A 19,031-nucleotide genomic window follows, 5' to 3' on the forward strand; every position below is an offset into this window, starting at 1 on the left:
CCTTGTTTGGGTTCCTTGATCCTTGAATTCTGTTTAGATCCATATAGTATAACCATATCCAAATGCCATTAACTTATAATGCAGTAGCTGAACATAACCTCTAAACAATACAACTAAGAATCATAGCTTCACGCAGACATTTACCACAGGAACTCTACCGCAGACCAAACATCGCACAGACTGCAGAGCTAAATAAGCAAGTAACAATACCAACCCAAATGCTGCGAAGACAGTAAAACACAAGTTGAACATTCCAGCATCTCGAGGACAGACACCTGGCCGCCAATCAGACCACCAGACCGCATGCAACCACATGCCCCTCACGTGCGCCACATGCCATTCGCCTCGAACCATGCAAAGCGTGTAATAAGACCCCCAACCCTTTCTGCCCCGTAAACCTTAGTTCGACTTAAATGAAGACTTCAAAAATTTCAATTGCATCTCAAGTTGCATTAAGCATGAAGTAATGATATTGATAAAGGAAAATATCATTATCCTTGAACATACCCATTTTGAAGACTGCTTTGTAGAAGCATTGTTTGCAAAAATAAAAGTTGACACATTAGAAATTGCAATACTCAATATATATGCATTGCCACATGCAAACCTAAACAATATCCTCAACGTCATTGCAAAATCCTTATATCAGTTAGATCTAAACAATATCATAGTTATACTAGGGGACTTGAATATTGATATGGTGCATTGCAATCAAAAAACAAAGCAGCTAGAAACCTACATGCAAAACTACAATCTTCATTTCCTAGTTGACAAAACTAATAGCATGCACAAATCATTGATTGACCATGTTTGGGCAAATCTAGGGAATATAAACTATAGAATTTTCGTATTGGATGCATATTGGTCTGACCATGATATAATATCTCTTGTCCTTGACCTATGATATACACATGAAACAGTTTACGGAATTCCAAATTTTGCCTTTTTTGCAATATCTCATTGCTTTTACCATATCTATTTTACTAAAGCATACTACAATATCTTTTTGTGGTAAACGAAGTGATAACAGCATACATACTATGCATTCTATTCTACATTTACATATATGGCGTTCTGTATTAATCAATGCAAATTATGCCAGAGACAGATTTTTCAATTAATCAACAGAACTATCCTATCATAAATTTGCAGATATGACCCCATCTATTTATGCATGCAGATTCTGCTAGTAAAACCCTTTTCAATTGAACAGAACAACCAAGAAAAAAGAACAAAAACATGCAACATAAACAAACACAGTATATTCTTTTTGCCTTTCCTTTTCTATGGATCTTGTCTTCTTGTTCAAGTTTTACTTTCATATGTTCTTTTGACTTGTACTAAATATGTCTTGGTATTCTATAACATAGCATAAAACTTGAAAAAGAAAATGAAACAATTGAAGAAATAGAATGCATAAGCCAATTAGAAAGCGCAAACAAACCACTTGTTTTGCAAAGGTATGTCTATGAGAACTACACAAAAATGGTAATTTGTATTTAGAATATTAATGTCTACTATATATGCATTCTATTTTTATTTTTACATATGTATGGTTCTATGGTTTTAATGTTCTTGTTCAGTTTTTACTTCTAGTTTGCACTAAATATATGTTACTATTCTATAACATAGCCTAAATCTTCAGAGACGAAACAAAACAATTGAAGAAATAGAATCCATAACGCAATTAGAAAGGGCAAGCCAACCACTTGTTTTGCAAAGGTATGTCTATGACAACTATACAAATATGCTGATTTGTATTTAGAATAATAATGTTCAGCAAGGTATGTCTATGACAACTATACAAATATGCCAATTTGTATTTAGAATGTTAATGTTTAGTATATATCCATTCTATCTTTACATATGTATGGTTTTATGGTTTTAATGTTCCTTGTTAATTGTTTACTTCTATATGCTCTTTGAAATTGAACTAAATATATGTTCCTATTCTATAACATAGCATAAATCCTGAAAAAGGAAAACAAACAACTGAAGAAATAGACCACATAACTCAATTAGGAAAGGCAAACCAACCACTTGCTTTGAAAAGGTATGTATGGCAACTATACAAATATGCTATTTGCTATTTAAAATATTAATGTTTACTATATATATCTCCTCTTTTTACATATCTATATTTAAATGTATATATGTCAGATCAGGCCACCAAACCCCCCTGAAGCTTCTCAATGACAAAGTCTTTCCCAAAGAAAGATCTCCCTTTTTCAACGAAATTGCGAATGTTTGCATTGGTAGTTTTGTTGAAAAAGGGACATCGTTCTTTGGGAAACACTTTGGCGTTGAGAAGCTTCAGGGGGGTTTGGTGGCCTATCGATGACAGTCATGTTCAGTTTTTGCTAACTTCATTAATATTTTTTGCAAAGCTGTACAAGACAATTGCAAAAGCCAACTCTGGTAAGCAATTGCAAATAATGGAAGAAATAATAGATGTTGACAATTACAAATTCAGATTGCAATGCATTTTTCCTGAGAACATTGATATTGTATTAAAAAGAAATGGTCTTTTTAGACTAAATGCATTTTCATATACTGTAGGAGATTTTCTATTTGACTCGTTCGAAATGCTTCTACATTTTCGTTATACTTCAAATGAATTGCGAAATGCGTTAATAGACCACTTTCTTTTTTGCTTAAAGAACAATGACGTTGAAGCAATAGAGTCATATCAATATGAACTAGCACTTGAGTTCCTATACGAGTTACATCGTGTTAATGATATTGGTACATATCTTCATAAAATGCGTTATTCTGCATCTACAAATATAAAGGAGTCTGAACGAGGTTTATGGGGTGATACCTTTTGCATACATTGGTTAGCTAAATGGCTAGATATATCAATTGCATTAATGTTGGAAACCACTTTTATATCAATTTGAATCTTCTGCTGCATTGTTAACGTTCTGTTTTACTTGGTGGTGCATCAGAAGAAAAACAGCTTCAATCAGGGTAAAAGGAGGCTCAAGTTAGCGTGAATCTGAAGTTTGATTGCAGATACAAATCTGTAACCAGCAATAGCATTGCATACGATAAAACACCTTTCAGCAGCTTGATCTTATATTGAAATTGTGTTCTTCCCTGCTCACATAAGGGAAGTGCAATCTGTAACTATTTGATGCTTCTTTCTGTTTGCAAGTATTTCAGGTTTTTTTGCAAATACCTTATCCAGAAATCTTTGTTTTATTTATGGCTCAACATATTATTAGATGAAAAATTGAGTTGAGATGTTTTAGGTTACACTTCCATGTTATTTCAGTCTTGCATAATTTGACTACTGTTTTGACTCAACTAGTTTATTTGCATGAGCAAGTGCACTTGATGATACAAAGTGCAACTCGTCACAGAGCATCATGATGATGTTACATGTGTTTATTCTTTCCCAAATATTTCTGTTAGCTTACCTAAGTTGTCAAATTTTTCCATCGCATGGAGCACTGCATCAAATTCTGTTGGATTCAGATATAGATAGAAATGACTTTTTTGCAATTCTTTATCTTCTAAAACAGAACCGCTCAGAGTTCAACGTGAAAGTACGTTTATTTTCTGCTTCACTTGCTTTTACATATATGTCTCTAAAACTTTGCTACGTGTTAGTCTGGATTGTGTGTGCATTCTGTTTTAGTTTAATTGCATTCATTTGACTCGAGAATTAAAAAACAAAGATCATGACACATAGTTATTAGTCCCTGCCGGGGACTATAAGCCATCGATAGATCGCTGACTTTGGGTTGACCGCGGCGATATTTGGAAATATTTGGCGTTTTTCCTAAGTCGAATTAAGGTTTACGGGGCGGAGAATAAGGTTTATTTGGCGTTTTAATATTTGCATGATAAAGAATGTCCAAGCAGTAAGTTTACCTCAACTCATTTCATTTTTTATATCATTTGAAGTGCACTTCACACACAGTGTTGTGTATGCAGAAGCTACCTTTGGAGTACTTCGACAAGGGGACTTAAAACTTTTTATGAAACCCGTGCCTAAAATTTCTAGTCGTTTCTTTGCATTTAATTGCCTACATCCTCAGCATTGTGCAATATTTTCAGCCAATGTTTCTATTAGACCTCATTGAAAAGCACATGCTACAGGCCTTGTTCCAAAAGTTTATGGCTTTGTAGCCTCACACTTTTGATCTCTCCTTCTGCATTCTCATGTTTAGCTAGTTAGCGTGAATCTGAAGTTTGATCGCAGATACAGTTCTGTAACCAGTAATAGGATTGCATATGATAAAGTGCATTTCAGCAACTTGATCTTATTTTGAAATTGTGTTGTCTAATTGGCAGGGGTGTTGTACTGACTTCTGATATGAGGCACACAACAGCTGCCAATATTAGAATATTACAAAGAGAACAGCTTCCTCGGTGTGCTTTCGAAACTGATCAATTGGTTGAGGTATGTACAATACTCACTTTCTAATAAATTGTTTTTGCAAATCAAAACAGATCTCGTCAACATTGCAAAGCTGCAACAAGCCATCTTAGGCATGTGTTTTAGTCCTATACATCTTTAGTCAACAAAGCAACCTTCCGTTCTAGGAGTAATATCAAAGTCGAATATCCATAGATCCATAATAGAATTACAAACTTAAAAAAACATTATGCACCAAAGTAAACACACACATAAATTATACAACCGAAAAACCTTGAATACACTCCACAGCTTGACTCAAGTCGTCTCGTTGCAAATGCCGGTCCAAACGACATTTACAGAAATTTCCATAAAACCCATGTAGCTAAGACAAGTCCACAGCATCACGGTCGGCAGAAACCGCATTGTGTTTTCACCGCAGACAATACAACAAATACAAACGAAAAATCGCAGAGATTGCAGAGCTAAACAACCAAGTAACAATAATAACCCAAAGGGCGCGAACACGGTCCGATTCATACCAACGTTACACAATGGCTTGGGAGTCACCGGACCACATGCCCTTCACCTCCAACGATGCGAGGCCCCCAATAACACCCCAAAACCTTTCCACCCCCAAAACCAACCTTTCCAACCTCCAAAACCTTGCTTCGACTTAGCTTATATCGCTCATAAAAGCCATGCGGGTAAGAGAAACCCTCAGTATTTAACCAGAATGCCATTAACTTATAATGCTCAAATAGCCATGGACTCTTGAGGGAAACGAAGAGACAATACTGCTGGACCTACGAAGCAGGCAAGACTGCACAGTTAAACAACCAAGTAACAATAATAACCCAAAGGGCGCGAACACGGTAAAACCCAAGTCGAGTAACTTTCCAGGATCTCGACGAGGGACAGTTGTCTGCCCACAAGACCACCATAGACGAAAAATCGCACAGACTGCAGAGCTAAACAAGCAACTAACAATATCTGAGCAACGAGGAACTCCACCACAGACGAAAAATCACACAGACTGTAGAGCTAAACAAGCAAGTAACAATACCAACCCAAAGGCCGCGAAGACAGTAAAACCCAAAGGCCACGAAGACAGTAAAACCCAAGCCGAACTTTCCAGCATCTCGAGGAGGAACAGCTGGCCGCCAATCAGACCACCACAGCGCATGCCGACCACAGCTAAGACAAACCCTCAGTATTCAACCACAATGCCATTAACTTATAATGCTCAAATAACCATGGACTCTTGCATGCTCAAATAACAAGCTCAATTGTTGATGCCTTGCTATGAACACACTTTATTTACTGATCATGTTTTCTTTGTATGGTCAGATTTCTCATGCCAAAGTTAATCTTCTTGAAGTTAGACCAGGAAAATCTGAATCACTAATTGAAATTTCAGGCAATCCACAGCAAACAAGTGCACCAATTTTGTATGCAGTTCTTGATCTCCCTCCGAAATTTTCCAACATTTGCCAACAATTCGTCTATTGTCCCTCTGTTGCTACTTTTTGATTTTGATTTCTTAGAACAAAAGCAGATTCCTTGATTCAATTAAATTTCTATTTAAGATAATTAACCATAAATTTGTCTGCAAACACGAACCCCTGCAGTACTAACTATATGCTTTGTTTCAAAATTCAGTCAAATCGTAATATAAACAGTATTGGCAATTTCTCTGCGTTTGAGGACCCAATTCTTTGTCAACAGACTTCTGCCAGATTTGAAAGGTACACAACATTTGCAAAATTTTTTCAATTGCTACTATCATAGTGCTTTTGCTGATCAGTATTTCTGTGCTAATGTCCTTGGCATTGTATATCACCTTTGGCAGTGTGACAGCAGCTGGTCAGCTTATCACAAAAACTACAGTTGAAGTTGTAACATCTGAACGCACAGTTGCAGCCATTCTAGGAAAGTCTGGAAATGATCTTGTTAAAATTCAGCACTTAAGCTAGTATAAAGAAGCATAAATTTCTGCAAATTCCATGGGATCCCCTTCAACTGAAATTTTTGAAACATGCAAACTTGGAATGAAGTGTTGTCATTGCTGGCAAAATGACATTGTATTGACAGAATGGCAAAATGTTACAGGACAAATCCTATGTTCTTAAATGATCATCTTGTATGTGAACATTCATCTAGTGGAATGTTGCATTAATTATTAGTTAATAAAAATTGGCATTGGCAGTTTTTATTTTGTCTCTATGGCTCTTGATTCATTATGCTAATGTTTAATGCATTAATTATTAGTTAATAAAAATTGCATTGGCAGTTTTTATTTTGTCTCTATGGCTCTTGATTCATTATGCTAATGTTTAATTAAATTTCAATATCTCTGGTCCAATATTTTTTCATTATGCCAATGTTTAATGCATTAATTATTAGTTAATAAAAATTGCATTGGCAGTTTTTATTTTGTTTCTATGGCTCTTGATTCATTATGCTAATGTTTAATTAAATTTCAATATCTCTGATCTAATATAAAAATATTATTTTTATTTATTTTTATTTAATTGTAATATCACACTCTATCTTGCATTGTTTAAATAAATAATGCATTTTATGATTTAAATTACCCATATAATATTAAATATTGCTTATCCATTCATATTTAATTATAACTATTAAATTATTTATAGTTTTAACTAAGTATAAATTTCCTATAATATTTGTATTATTCAGTATTCATAATGGAAAGACTACACTTCCAATCACAAAGAAATAAAATTCCTTGAATAAAAAGATTCGCACATTGAAATGAACTGTTATCTATTTTTTATTTAAAACAGTATTAATTGAATATGACTTTCATAATTTATAACATGTAATATCATTTCTCCCAGTTGTATTAACCTGCAATAATTAGCTTATGGCAAGGCAAGCCTTTCTTGTCACCAGGTATAAAGTTTAATAACATAATAACTTTTAAAAAATCAAGCTGTCAAAACATTATTTCTAACTAATAAAGAGTAATTTGAAGTGTCAAAACATTATTTCTAACTAATAAATAGTTTCTAACTAATAAATAAAGTAATTTGAAGTGTCAAAACATTATTTCTAACTAATAAATAGAGTAATTTGAACTGGTATAGTCAATCTCCATTCTTTTATTATTTTCAATTATCCCAAATTTCGTCATTCTATATGTCATCATATCTCCTATGCTTATGTTATGTCAAATAAATGAATTATATTAAACTATACTCCCTAATTAAGATAATCACAAAATAGAAAAACAACTATGTTTAATAGCATCTGTTTATCTGTGATGTAAGTGCCTTCATTATACTTTGAAAAAATTTCAATAAGAAAACTAACGTGCTTAAATGGAACACAGATATTGCAAAAAGCAAGAGTATACAACACCAAAAGATAATGAATTTTTTCTTGCAAGTCATGATCAATTTACATTTCAACTCGTAGAGTTTAAATGTTTTTTTAATTTTAATCTGTTTATGTTAGTTTTTAATTTATAAAATAAACTTATCAAAATTGCTTTGTTATTGTACTTAGATACTATATTTACTAACCCAAAACTATAAAAAAGACCAAAAGTCATGTCCTTTTGCATCACAACAAATTACTAATTAAATGCAACAAATTACTAATTAGAAATTAGATGCAGGGTTTATTTTATTTGCTAATTAGTAATTGGACAAATTTAAAGTTCACACTAAAGTTACGATAAACAATATTTTTAAATAAATATATCTGTTGTTCTTTTGACCATGGAATAATTCCCCAATCATTGACATTAACCCCAATGGAATCACTTATGTCCAAACATGTTACTAGATATCTAATCTTTCAATTATGGGTTCAAGACTCCATAATTTTTAAATGCTTAAGTTCTTCTTTGACTTTCGACAATCATTTATCTAAATATTGAACACTCTCCACCACGGATTTAATTAACAAATTTATATTCATAATAATGTTTATTTTCTCATTATCATTTTATGAATATTTCCATAATATTCAAATGTAAAAAAATAACAAAATTCTATCTTTTATGCACCATGAATTCATTATTATGCATTTAAATATATTTTATACCCCATGCTTATTAAAATACATTACTTACTTTAACACTCTCTAATTCTTCATACATTATAATGCATTATTATTACCTTTTATAGTTTTTCCCCGTCAAGGTTTCCACGATTCACTCTTAAATTTTATTACATTTTAATTATTAATCTAAACACTTTCTAAATCATGACAGATTGGAAAATTACGTCTAAAACTATTCTTACATTTATCACAATTCTTACTTAACAAACGCAAAGTTCATTATATTTCACTCTTTGCATAAAGTCAAAAAGTCCATACAACAATTCGCTATCCAATTCACTAAATCTTAATACAAATAAGCATGCCTACAACACACTAGTAATGCAAACCAGCTCTGATGATAATGCAAATTAAACACCTATTAAATCTCATCATAATAACTCACCAAACCCTTCTATTAACCGGTAAGGACTAGCGCCACAACAGTGGCTCCTTGTTTATCAATGGATACACCTGATCCTTTCATAAACGGATACGTGGAGAAAGCTCAACATGGTGGTGGCTCAAAAGAGAAATGGACTACACTTCATTCCTGATTGTATCTTAATTCCTGATTGTATCTTAAGTAAATTTGGTGATGTGACATTATAACATATTATTAGTCCCTGCCATCTGGCATTCGGCAGGGACTATTGTAATCGATCGGGGGCCAGATAACATTAGTTTCCCCAAATAAACACTGTGTTATATGCTGGTTATTACAAAGTTTTGAAACGCTGGATTAATGCGTTGTGCCGGATAACCAAAGTTTCATTTCTAACTTAACTTTTGCCATCTTATTTGGCCTCTTCCCGAGGCGGAAGAGGCCCGACCATAGCTTAAAAACCAATTTAAGCCTCCTGCATTCTGGCTAACCGTTAACGGGTTTGAACTAATGCTGGCATTAAATCTGAGGCATTTCATGTTCTTATTGCATTTGAGCTGCATTTGAGCTATCTGAGGAGGCTGAACGTGTCACTCTGCATGCAGAACAGATGCTGTCTTTCTTGCCTCTTACTCGTGCTTTACATTTGGTTCATCGTCCACAGCTTGAATCCAAAGCTTATTCCTGCAACCTCTAAGCTATCGCGACTGGATTTCACCGCTACCATTCGACATGGCTGCATGTGTACACAGAGCCTTCATGGAGTCCCTCAGAGCAGGTGGACTCTCCCTTAAAACGCTTTTAGTATTGACTGTTAATTAATATTCGTAAGTTTAACCATTTTTCCCAAATTCATTACAGGGCTGTTGCGGCTCTCATGTCGTTCTTGGTGAGCAGAAATGGAGAGAGCGCTGGTTCAGCTCCTTTCATCTGCACTTGCACCAGCACCACAGAAGACAACGCTCCTTCTACGGTGACTATTTCTCCATCTTTGGCACTATGCAAGGTAATGCAGATCGACATTTTATTTAGTTTTCCCAAATTCATTAACTAGCAACTTTGAATGTCTTGGTTGCAAACAGGGCTGTTGCGGCTCTCATGTCGTTCTTGGTGAGCAGAAATGGAGAGAGCGCTGGTTCAGCTCCTTTCATCTGCACCTGCACCAGTACCACACAAGACAAGGTATAAAACTTACCGTTGAATTATCCTCCATTCTGTACTCTATTTACAATAATCGCTTCACCCACAACAGTATTTACCCAGTAAGTCTGATTTTCACTCAATTCAATAATTACCACAATTGGAAACATTAACAGGAAGCAAAGGGTAATTAAGTCTTATGATTACCGCTGTAATTGTTGCGGCCAAACAAGAACATGAAAATGAATCACCAGGGCATGATTGAGGTTGTAACGAATGACTATCCACTTGCTGAGCGAAAATTCTGTGTTGTTTACTTGAAATATTCTTCGTCGAAATCTTAGTGGCCGGCATTGAAATTGAATTTAGCCGAGCCGCACAAGTTGTCACAGATTGTAAAGGCTTCCCTACTTAACAAATTTATGAAAACAATTTAAATGCATCGCAAATGTTTATGAAAACAATTTAAATGCATGTCAAAGAAAAAATGGTTGTGGTGCCAATTTGTTTGATTAAGAAATAGAAAAATTGCAAAGAATTTCTGGACTGAAAACAAAAATTAATGGGAAATTTTTGTATGTCCATATTTGATAAATTCGGAAAAGAAAAAATAAATGCATCTTCCTTTTTAGCTCTTCTTGGTGGCTGTTGGCAATGGAGGAAAACCTGGAAATCGATGCCAAGGAGCCCTGCGGTGGATACCCATCCATCTTCGTGTCAGCCCTGTCACAACTCCTCTGCAGAAGACAAAGGAAAAACTCCGTTAGCAGTAGGAAAAAAAATGTATGGGAAAACAGGTTCGTGGTAAAAATATGTATACAGCCAGATGTCAGTCACGCTGGGCTTGAAGGTATACATGTTTAGCACCCGCCTGAGTCGTGCTGGTGTAAGTGCTGCACTAGGAAAGACCTGGTCCGAAAACTGTCACTTGCTATGCTTTAAAGATTAAGACTGCGAGAGAAAGTGGTGTGGAGATCAGACAACCTGTGCATGCGAGAAACCCTCGGCGGTGTGGCCGCAAGGACTTTTAACATGGGGATACCATAACTTGGCTGCCCATGCTAGTGCAGTGACAGCGCCGAGGAAGAGCTGCGGCAGAAACCCTGGCTTGCTGTGGTTTGGATTCCGACGTTGCGGAAGAAGTGCAATTTCGGGAACATGCTATGCTTGGCAGCAACGATGGCAGGTGCAACTGTGGAAACCCTGGACACCTTTACTTTCATTTGGTCATCTGCCATGGCTGCAGGATAGAAACGGCTCCCTATGGTGGTGAATATGCGAAGTGCAGTGTGTTGGTGAAACCTTACTTGTGGCCATGATCATTAATTTACTATTCCACTTGTTGATCACCATGCATAGTGCCATTTGTGTGACCCACCTGCATGTATGACACATGTCCCATCCTCTTATTCTGCAGTGTATACAGAAATGTTTGCTTGATGTGGAAGAAGAAATGAATGAGCACCGCTAATAACCAACTAAATGCCTTGGGTTTTTTCTCGCAGCTTATTATGGAAATTTAAATATTTGTTGTAAGATATTAGATATGCGACTCTACACTTACAAGATTTCATGTTTAAACTCGCTTCTCCTTTTACTAGTTTCACGGATCACTTTTCATTACCTGAACGAGCAAGACTGGCCTTCCAGCGTTTTTAGCTGAGCGTTTCAATGGACAAATGAAGATCTATCTTTAATCTGTTTTAACGATTCTTATATTATTTTAACTTCCTTAATTTATTGCAAATTCATTTTTGTTACTTCGGCGAAGTCAATTGTTTGATTTCGCTATTATCTCTTAAATTCTAAAATATTCTTAAACTTTACTATAAAAATAAATTCAGCATCCAATCACCAACCTATTTTATTCCATTGCAAACATTAAAATAATTTCATACTTTTGTCTTACCCAATTCTTCTAACGCTGACATGGTTGAACCTGCAAAGGTTTCGTGCCATAGGGTTTAACGTCATACTGAGCTTGGTGGCAACAGTGGTTATCCACGTAGCCTTCACCTACTATACTCTTCCTGTAAGTATATTGTTCATTGTAATGTTTACCAACAAAACTCCAACCTATTTGAATTATGATACTCCCTCATCTACTTTTTATGTGATGTTGGTGAGCAGGGATGGATACCATCTCTGAAACTCCCTATATACATTGACAACATCCACAAGGCAAAGCATGGAAGCGACTCAGAGACGTACGACACTGAAGGGAGGTTCGCTCCTGAAAAGTTTGATGCCATCTTCAGCAAATACGCTTCTGTCCAGAATAATTATGTGAGAGAATATCAATAACGGCCTTGGTCTTTAATTTGGAGCTTGTCTTTTCACATTTTTATTGTCTGCTAGTGTAGTGATGGTGCTCACGACCTTGTCTCTCTGTAATTGTCCTTCAAATATATTTTGCAGGTGAAACCAGATCTACTGTCTCGCTTTATTGAATTGACTGAGGAGCAACCGGAGAAATACGCTGACAAGTATCTACGAGATGTTATTACGAATTTCATGATAGCTGGCCGGGACACAACTGCAGGAACCCTTTGTTGGTTTTTTCATTTGCTTTGCAAGCAACCTGATGTTGAAAAAAAGCTTCTTCAAGAAATTCATGACGTGGTCAAGGAGAATGAATGTGTGACCATTAAAGAATCTATTACTATGTTTTCTCAGAGTCTGCTCAACACAGTATTGAATAATATGCACTATCTTCAAGATACTTTATCGGAGACCCTAGGATTATTTCCAGTTGTGACATACCTCCTTTGGGTTACTGATGCTTAAAAGAATTATAATGTACTATTCATAGCAGAAAACAAGAAGTTTCTGTCCAAAATAATTATGTGAGAGAATATCAATAACGGCCTTGGTCTTTAATTTGGAGCTTGTCTTTTCACATTTTTACTGTCTGCTAGTGTTAGTGATGGTGCTCACGACCTCGTCTCTCTGTAATTGTCCTTCAAATATATTTTGCAGGTGAAACCAGATCTACTGTCTCGCTTTATTGAATTGACTGAGGAGCAACCGGAGAAATACGCTGACAAGTATCTACGAGATGTTATTACAAATTTCATGATAGCTGGCCGGGACACAACTGCAGGAACCCTTTGTTGGTTTTTTCATTTGCTTTGCAAGCAACCTGATGTTGAAAAAAAGCTTCTTCAAGAAATTCATGACGTGGTCAAGGAGAATGAATGTGTGACCATTAAAGAATCTATTACTATGTTTTCTCAGAGTCTGCCCAACACAGTATTGAATAATATGCACTATCTTCAAGATACTTTATCGGAGACCCTAGGATTATTTCCAGTTGTTCCTATGGTAAGACACTCGTGTATTTTTCTTGCGGCAACTCTTTAATGCACTGGGACACTCATATTCTAAAACTTTAACTATGATAACTTTATATTCTTATAATTTTAACTTGTAAAAGTAACTTGGCAGGGACTTGCTGCGATGCAGCTTCCCTTGTCTTATTAATTATGACACGATATTAATAAGTTAATAACTATTATTGAGAAAAATGGAAATTGTTTTAACAACATCATCATTTAATTTAATATAAGATGTTCATAATTTTTATGATAATTGGTATTTTTTATCTCTATCCACATAGACCAATTACGAGGCAAAACAATTAAAAAAAACATAAAATTCAGCATTGAATAAGACAACCCTATTTACAATATTAATACTTGCATGGTCATATAATACAAATAATGGGAAAGAAATTAATTTTTAAATTGAATTAAATATTTAAACAACTAAATGAGGGTAAGTTGTAGTGTTGCTAGTAGGTAAGTTGTAAGTTGTAGTGCTGATAGTAGGGTAACAATGTTATAGAATATTTTGGGTTTGTGAAGAGAATGAATCATGCTTAAAAGCATTGATAATGATTTAGCAATTTTTAGAAAGCATATCAAGGAATATTATTATTTTTTTCTTATTTTGTTTTTAAAATTTAAAATGGATTAATTATAAAAATTTAAAAATTATTTGATTTTATATTATAAATTGCATTACTATTTAAAGTGGTTTTTTTTACCATATTTTATAAATTCTTCTATAGCTATTGTGCTCAACGTATAGGCTAGGACTTACAATAAACAATGAGGTCATTAAGAGCCCACCTACAACAAATGGTTGGCATTCATTGGATTAGAAAATACATAAGGCCGACTACTAGTCATACAAGGAATCTTAATGGCCATTGATGTATATATATGGTAAAGAGTTACCATGACTTACCTCATGACTAAGTTTCATCATTTATTTTTAGCTTAATAACATTCATATATCAATTTAGGATGTTTAACTTGTTGATGTTTTATAACAGCTTTTTTATTTTGTTTTCTAATTTCTTTATATATAGGAGTGGTCCTTGTACACTCCTAATGCGTTGAGACTTTTGTATTTAGTAATCCTAATGAGTTACTTGTGGTTATTTATTGGATAGTGATATATTTATATAGTTTTATATGAGATTATTTCATTTTTATCTAAATTCAATAATGTATTCTTTTTCTTATATGGGTTTTATTTAATGAATTTCTGATATAGGATATGCATTTATCACATATTAAACAATATTCTTAATTTGATTATATATTGGAAAATATTTTTAAAAATCATTTCATTTAACTCTCTACTAATATGAACCCAATACACTTTCCCTATTGAAAAAATCTCTATTTCACTAGATATTGTAGGTATCCATTTTTTCATTAACATTTTATACCCTTTTAAAATTTTCATTAACTTTGAGCTCCATTTTTTATATACAACATATAAAACCCTTTACCCCCTATTATATGCTCAATATATTATGTCATTTTTTCCTCAATATATATCCCCCAATATGAACACTATGGTATGGTATTGCTCCACAGTGAAGCCCCCCCCCCCCTATATATGGGGCATTAACTTTATATGAGATTATTCCATTCACATCTCAATTCATTAATGTGTACTCTCTCTCTCTCTCTCTCTCTCTCTCTCTCTCTCTATATATATATATATATATAGCTTTTCACTCTCGTAGTGTGTTTTCATTGACTTAATTGTGATTGTTTGTTATAAATAAATATAATTATCATTGAATTAGTTGTGATCATTTGTTATATATAAATATAATTATCCTATTTTATTTGTATGCTAGTTTTGTTTTTTGTTTTTTGTTTTTTGTGTTTTTAACCATGCATGTTGATGTTTTATGTTGTATTGCTTATGTATAGGTTTGCTTGTGTTGTGTATGTTTATATCATTTATTCATTAAATTATTCTTTATTAGAATGTAAATTGTGTTGTTATTAGTATGAGAATTTTTAGGGAATGATTTTTATTGCATTGAGAATTGTAACTTGGTTGTTTACGATAAACTCTCCAATATGTTATCTCTTTCATAATGTAGTTCAAGACTTGCAACAAGTGATGACTTTTACAAGATTTCTCTTTTCATCAAATTATTGGCACCCATTGGGGTATAGAATATGAAGACCAACATTTAGGCATACAAGGCATATTTATGGCCACCATTAATGCATAGCAATGCATGTAGGTATAATGACTTTCCCATGACATGGTTTTATCTTTGATTTCTAGGTTTATCCCATACACAACACTTGAAATTGTCTAGTAACATGGTAACTAGGAATTGAACCATTGTCACTTCATATGGTTCCATTATGCTTCAAACTAGTGCATGCTAGTCGTAAGATAGACTTCCAAGATCCTCTGAGTAAAAAATTGAATGCCAACCTATCAAAAGAGATAGAATATTCAAAAAATAAATTGTAAGTAAGAATTTTCTTTAATAATTTAACAAACAAGCTAAAAATGTAAACTTAAACTTAAGTTTGTACTTGTATCAACTATTTTCATGTAAATCTATTTCTTGTACTTTCAAATATACAAGATAAACCTATGGATTTACAAGAACCACTGCTATAAATGTGAAATAAATGTTGTTTATTAATTTAAAAAAATGATGTTTGAATCCAAGGGGCTATAGAGTCAAGAAGAATTAGAAAAACATAATTATATGTTAAATATAGCTTGGGTAACTTTGAAAATGTTACAACCAACAAACTAATGTATTCAAAATGATAAACTAAATGTTAAAAATACTTCACCTTTATTCCATACATGGAAGAGAATTTTCCAAAGATTCTAGTTACATGTCTAAATAAGTTGAGGAGATAGAATCCTTCCCATCGATTTTACCATTTCCTAGAAACATGATATAATCAGCACTTTTCCAAGGAAGTGACCACCAACCCATCACTATGGATGAAATCACTCACTCTTTAGTTGAAAGAATAATTTGAAAATAAAAGACTCAAGAGAAATCACGATTAATCTCAACAAATCAACCTCCCTATATCTTGTAAATGAGTATGTGAGTGAACAATAATGAGTTACAAAGGAAAGTATGAGAGAGGGTCTAGGAATAGAACAAGTGAAATGCCCTTTTCCTATTGAGAATGGAAGATGAAAATATGTAACAATCCCAGGTTAAAACCATTAATTATAAATATTTCATATATTTTGATTATAACTAAAGGCCTAAGAATTGGGACACAAATTCCATAGTTTGAGGAAGGAGGTTGCTTGGGTTTTGAAGGAAGATTGACTTGTTTCATGACAACCATTGAAGGTTGGAATGTGTGCCTTAAATGAACTGGTTTTACAAAGTAATTGAATAGGAAAGAAGGACATCAGAACCATGTCTACCTTAGATAAATCCACAAGGCATAAAGGAAAAAATTAAATGGACAATGGGTTCCATTGGTAGTCAGTGGACATAGAAGTCAACCAATAGGAAGTGGGGAGGAAGGAAGTGTTGACACACAACATCCCCCACCACCACATAGTACAGAAACTCCGTGGACGAAAAGGAATAAGTAATAACAATGTTTTCCCACAACCAAAAATGATTGTGAGGACGTAATGGAGGACAAAAATTCTCATGAGAGACATTCCACGCATGGAAAGTTGAAGAGAGCACTCTCACACATTGAGAAATAACGAGGCTAATATAGAGAAAAGACAAATAAAACGAAGGAGTGCACGACTGAACAAGGACTAAATAAGGAAACTCTATGTTGTTATCAAAACGTATGGAATAGAGCCATCCTTCGATGGAGCATTGGGAGGTGGAAGAATAACTCTTAGGTGAGGATATTAGTCTCTAGATTCCATGTAAAACTAGAGGGTGGAGATGGTTTTTTTCTACATTCCCTTGATAGCTTGGGTTGAGTCATGTTCCTTGAACTCTTGGAAGGAGAATTTATCCCCCCCCCTCCCCCTTACTTTTTTTTCTTGGTTTTTATATTGAGCTTTGGATTCCCTTGTTGATTTGAGGGAGGAGATATAGTCCATCAGAGAATTTTTGAGGTCAAAATTGGGCCTTAAAAAAAAATTTAGAACAAAAATCAACTTTATAAGAACCAATAAGATTAAGTATGATGATGTTAACCATGGGTGATGATTCACCATTTTTGGAGTAAAAAGGTAAAAAGACAGAAAAATAAAAATAAAAATAAAAAAAACTACTTTTCAACTTGTATTTTCAACTTATCTCCCTACGCTTTTACTCAAATTTTGAGCAGGAGCACTCTTTGGATGCATAATTTAATTTTGCATCCAAGCATTACCCATGTTGCATACTTTTGATGGACCCTACTACACGAAAAAATGTGAAATACATGGAAAACATGATTGCAATCACTTTTTTTTATATAGTAGGGTCCGTTGAAAGTATTCAACATGGGTACTCCTTGGATACAAAATTAAATTTTTCATCCAATGAGTGCTCCCGCTTAGAATTTGAGTAAATTCAGAGGGAGATAAGTTGAAAATACAAGGTGAAAAAGTAGTTTTTTATTTTTTCTCTCCAAATTTTGATGGGGTAATATAATCTTATTTTATTATTTCCACTATTATCTTATAATATTCCTTAGGAGGCCCATTTTAGACCTAAAAATTTCTATAATGCTTTAGATTCCCTTGTTGTTTGAGGGTTGAGGTATAGTCTCCAGATTCCCTTGTTGTTCTGAGGGTGGAGGTATAACCTATGGATTCCTTTGTTGTTCTAAGGTTGAGGTATAGCCTCTGGATTCCCTTGTTGTTCTGAGGGTGGAGGTAGAGCCTCTGGATTCCCTTATTGTTTTGAGGGTGGAGGTATAGCCTCTGGATTCCATTGTTGTTCTGAGGGTGGAGGTATATCCTCTAGACTCCCTTGTTGTTTTGAGGGTGGAGGTATAACCTCTGGATTCCCTTGTTGACTTGAAGGGTGAAGGTGGTGGACCTATTGATTCCCGGTTATATATTGACTTCATGTAGTTGTTGGGTGGAGGTGGATAGTCCTCTGGAATATCTATTTTAGTTGGTATGTTTTGTTTAATCCCTTAAGCACTCATCTTCAAGCTCCGGAATCTGGCTCAGGAGTAAATACTACAAGAAATACTTTCCTACAATGTGCCTAAGGTTGGGTGGAGATTTTAAGTCCCAATCTCAGTTGCAAGGTTCAATCTATCAAAGATAAATGTATTCCTATGACTCTTATGTTCTAAATGCTTGATATTGGCTTAATCTATTAATATATCATAGCTTGTAATGATACAAAATGTTGCATTCCTGCATGTTTGAGCACTATTGTTTTAAGGGTATGGATATGGAATGGTTTAGATTCATTTGTTAACTTGAGCATAATTCTAGTCTAAATGGATTTTATGCAAGGAGTGTGTGAACCTCGTCAATGCATGAAACATAATTCTACTTCAAGTTCCTACATATCAAAGAGATGGGAGAATCTTTGTAATGATTATACTTTATTAAAAGAATGGATAGCAAGTTTTGTTCCTAATCTATGAGCTAGGAAGGCTAGAGGTTTTGCACAGGGTATCATGATAATTTAATGTTTATGCTATTGATGAGGAATGTTAAATTCTTGTGTGAATGAGAACTTCTAGATGTTGCTCGAATGATGAGGGATGGTTGATCCCTGAAGATTGATATATTAATACTTGTTCACGCTCTTTGTGTTATTGTTACCTTCTGGCA

General features: G+C 34.2%; 1 protein-coding gene across 1 annotated transcript; it reads left to right on the forward strand.

The window, feature by feature from the left end:
- Positions 1-9,724: 9,724 nt before the first annotated feature.
- LOC149190172 (uncharacterized) lies at positions 9,725-13,448 on the forward strand. The gene is made up of 6 exons (XM_089410448.1): positions 9,725-9,798; positions 9,908-10,007; positions 12,096-12,251; positions 12,384-12,656; positions 12,945-13,289; positions 13,413-13,448. Exons 1-6 carry the CDS (start codon positions 9,725-9,727, stop codon positions 13,446-13,448), a joined length of 984 nt encoding a protein of 327 aa, XP_089266574.1.
- The last annotated feature ends 5,583 nt before the right edge of the window (positions 13,449-19,031 follow it).

This window comes from Pinus tabuliformis, chromosome 3_1, assembly GCF_031772625.1.
Source record: "Pinus tabuliformis cultivar Carrire ecotype Pingquan chromosome 3_1, CPIR1, whole genome shotgun sequence".
NCBI lineage: Eukaryota > Viridiplantae > Streptophyta > Pinopsida > Pinales > Pinaceae > Pinus > Pinus tabuliformis.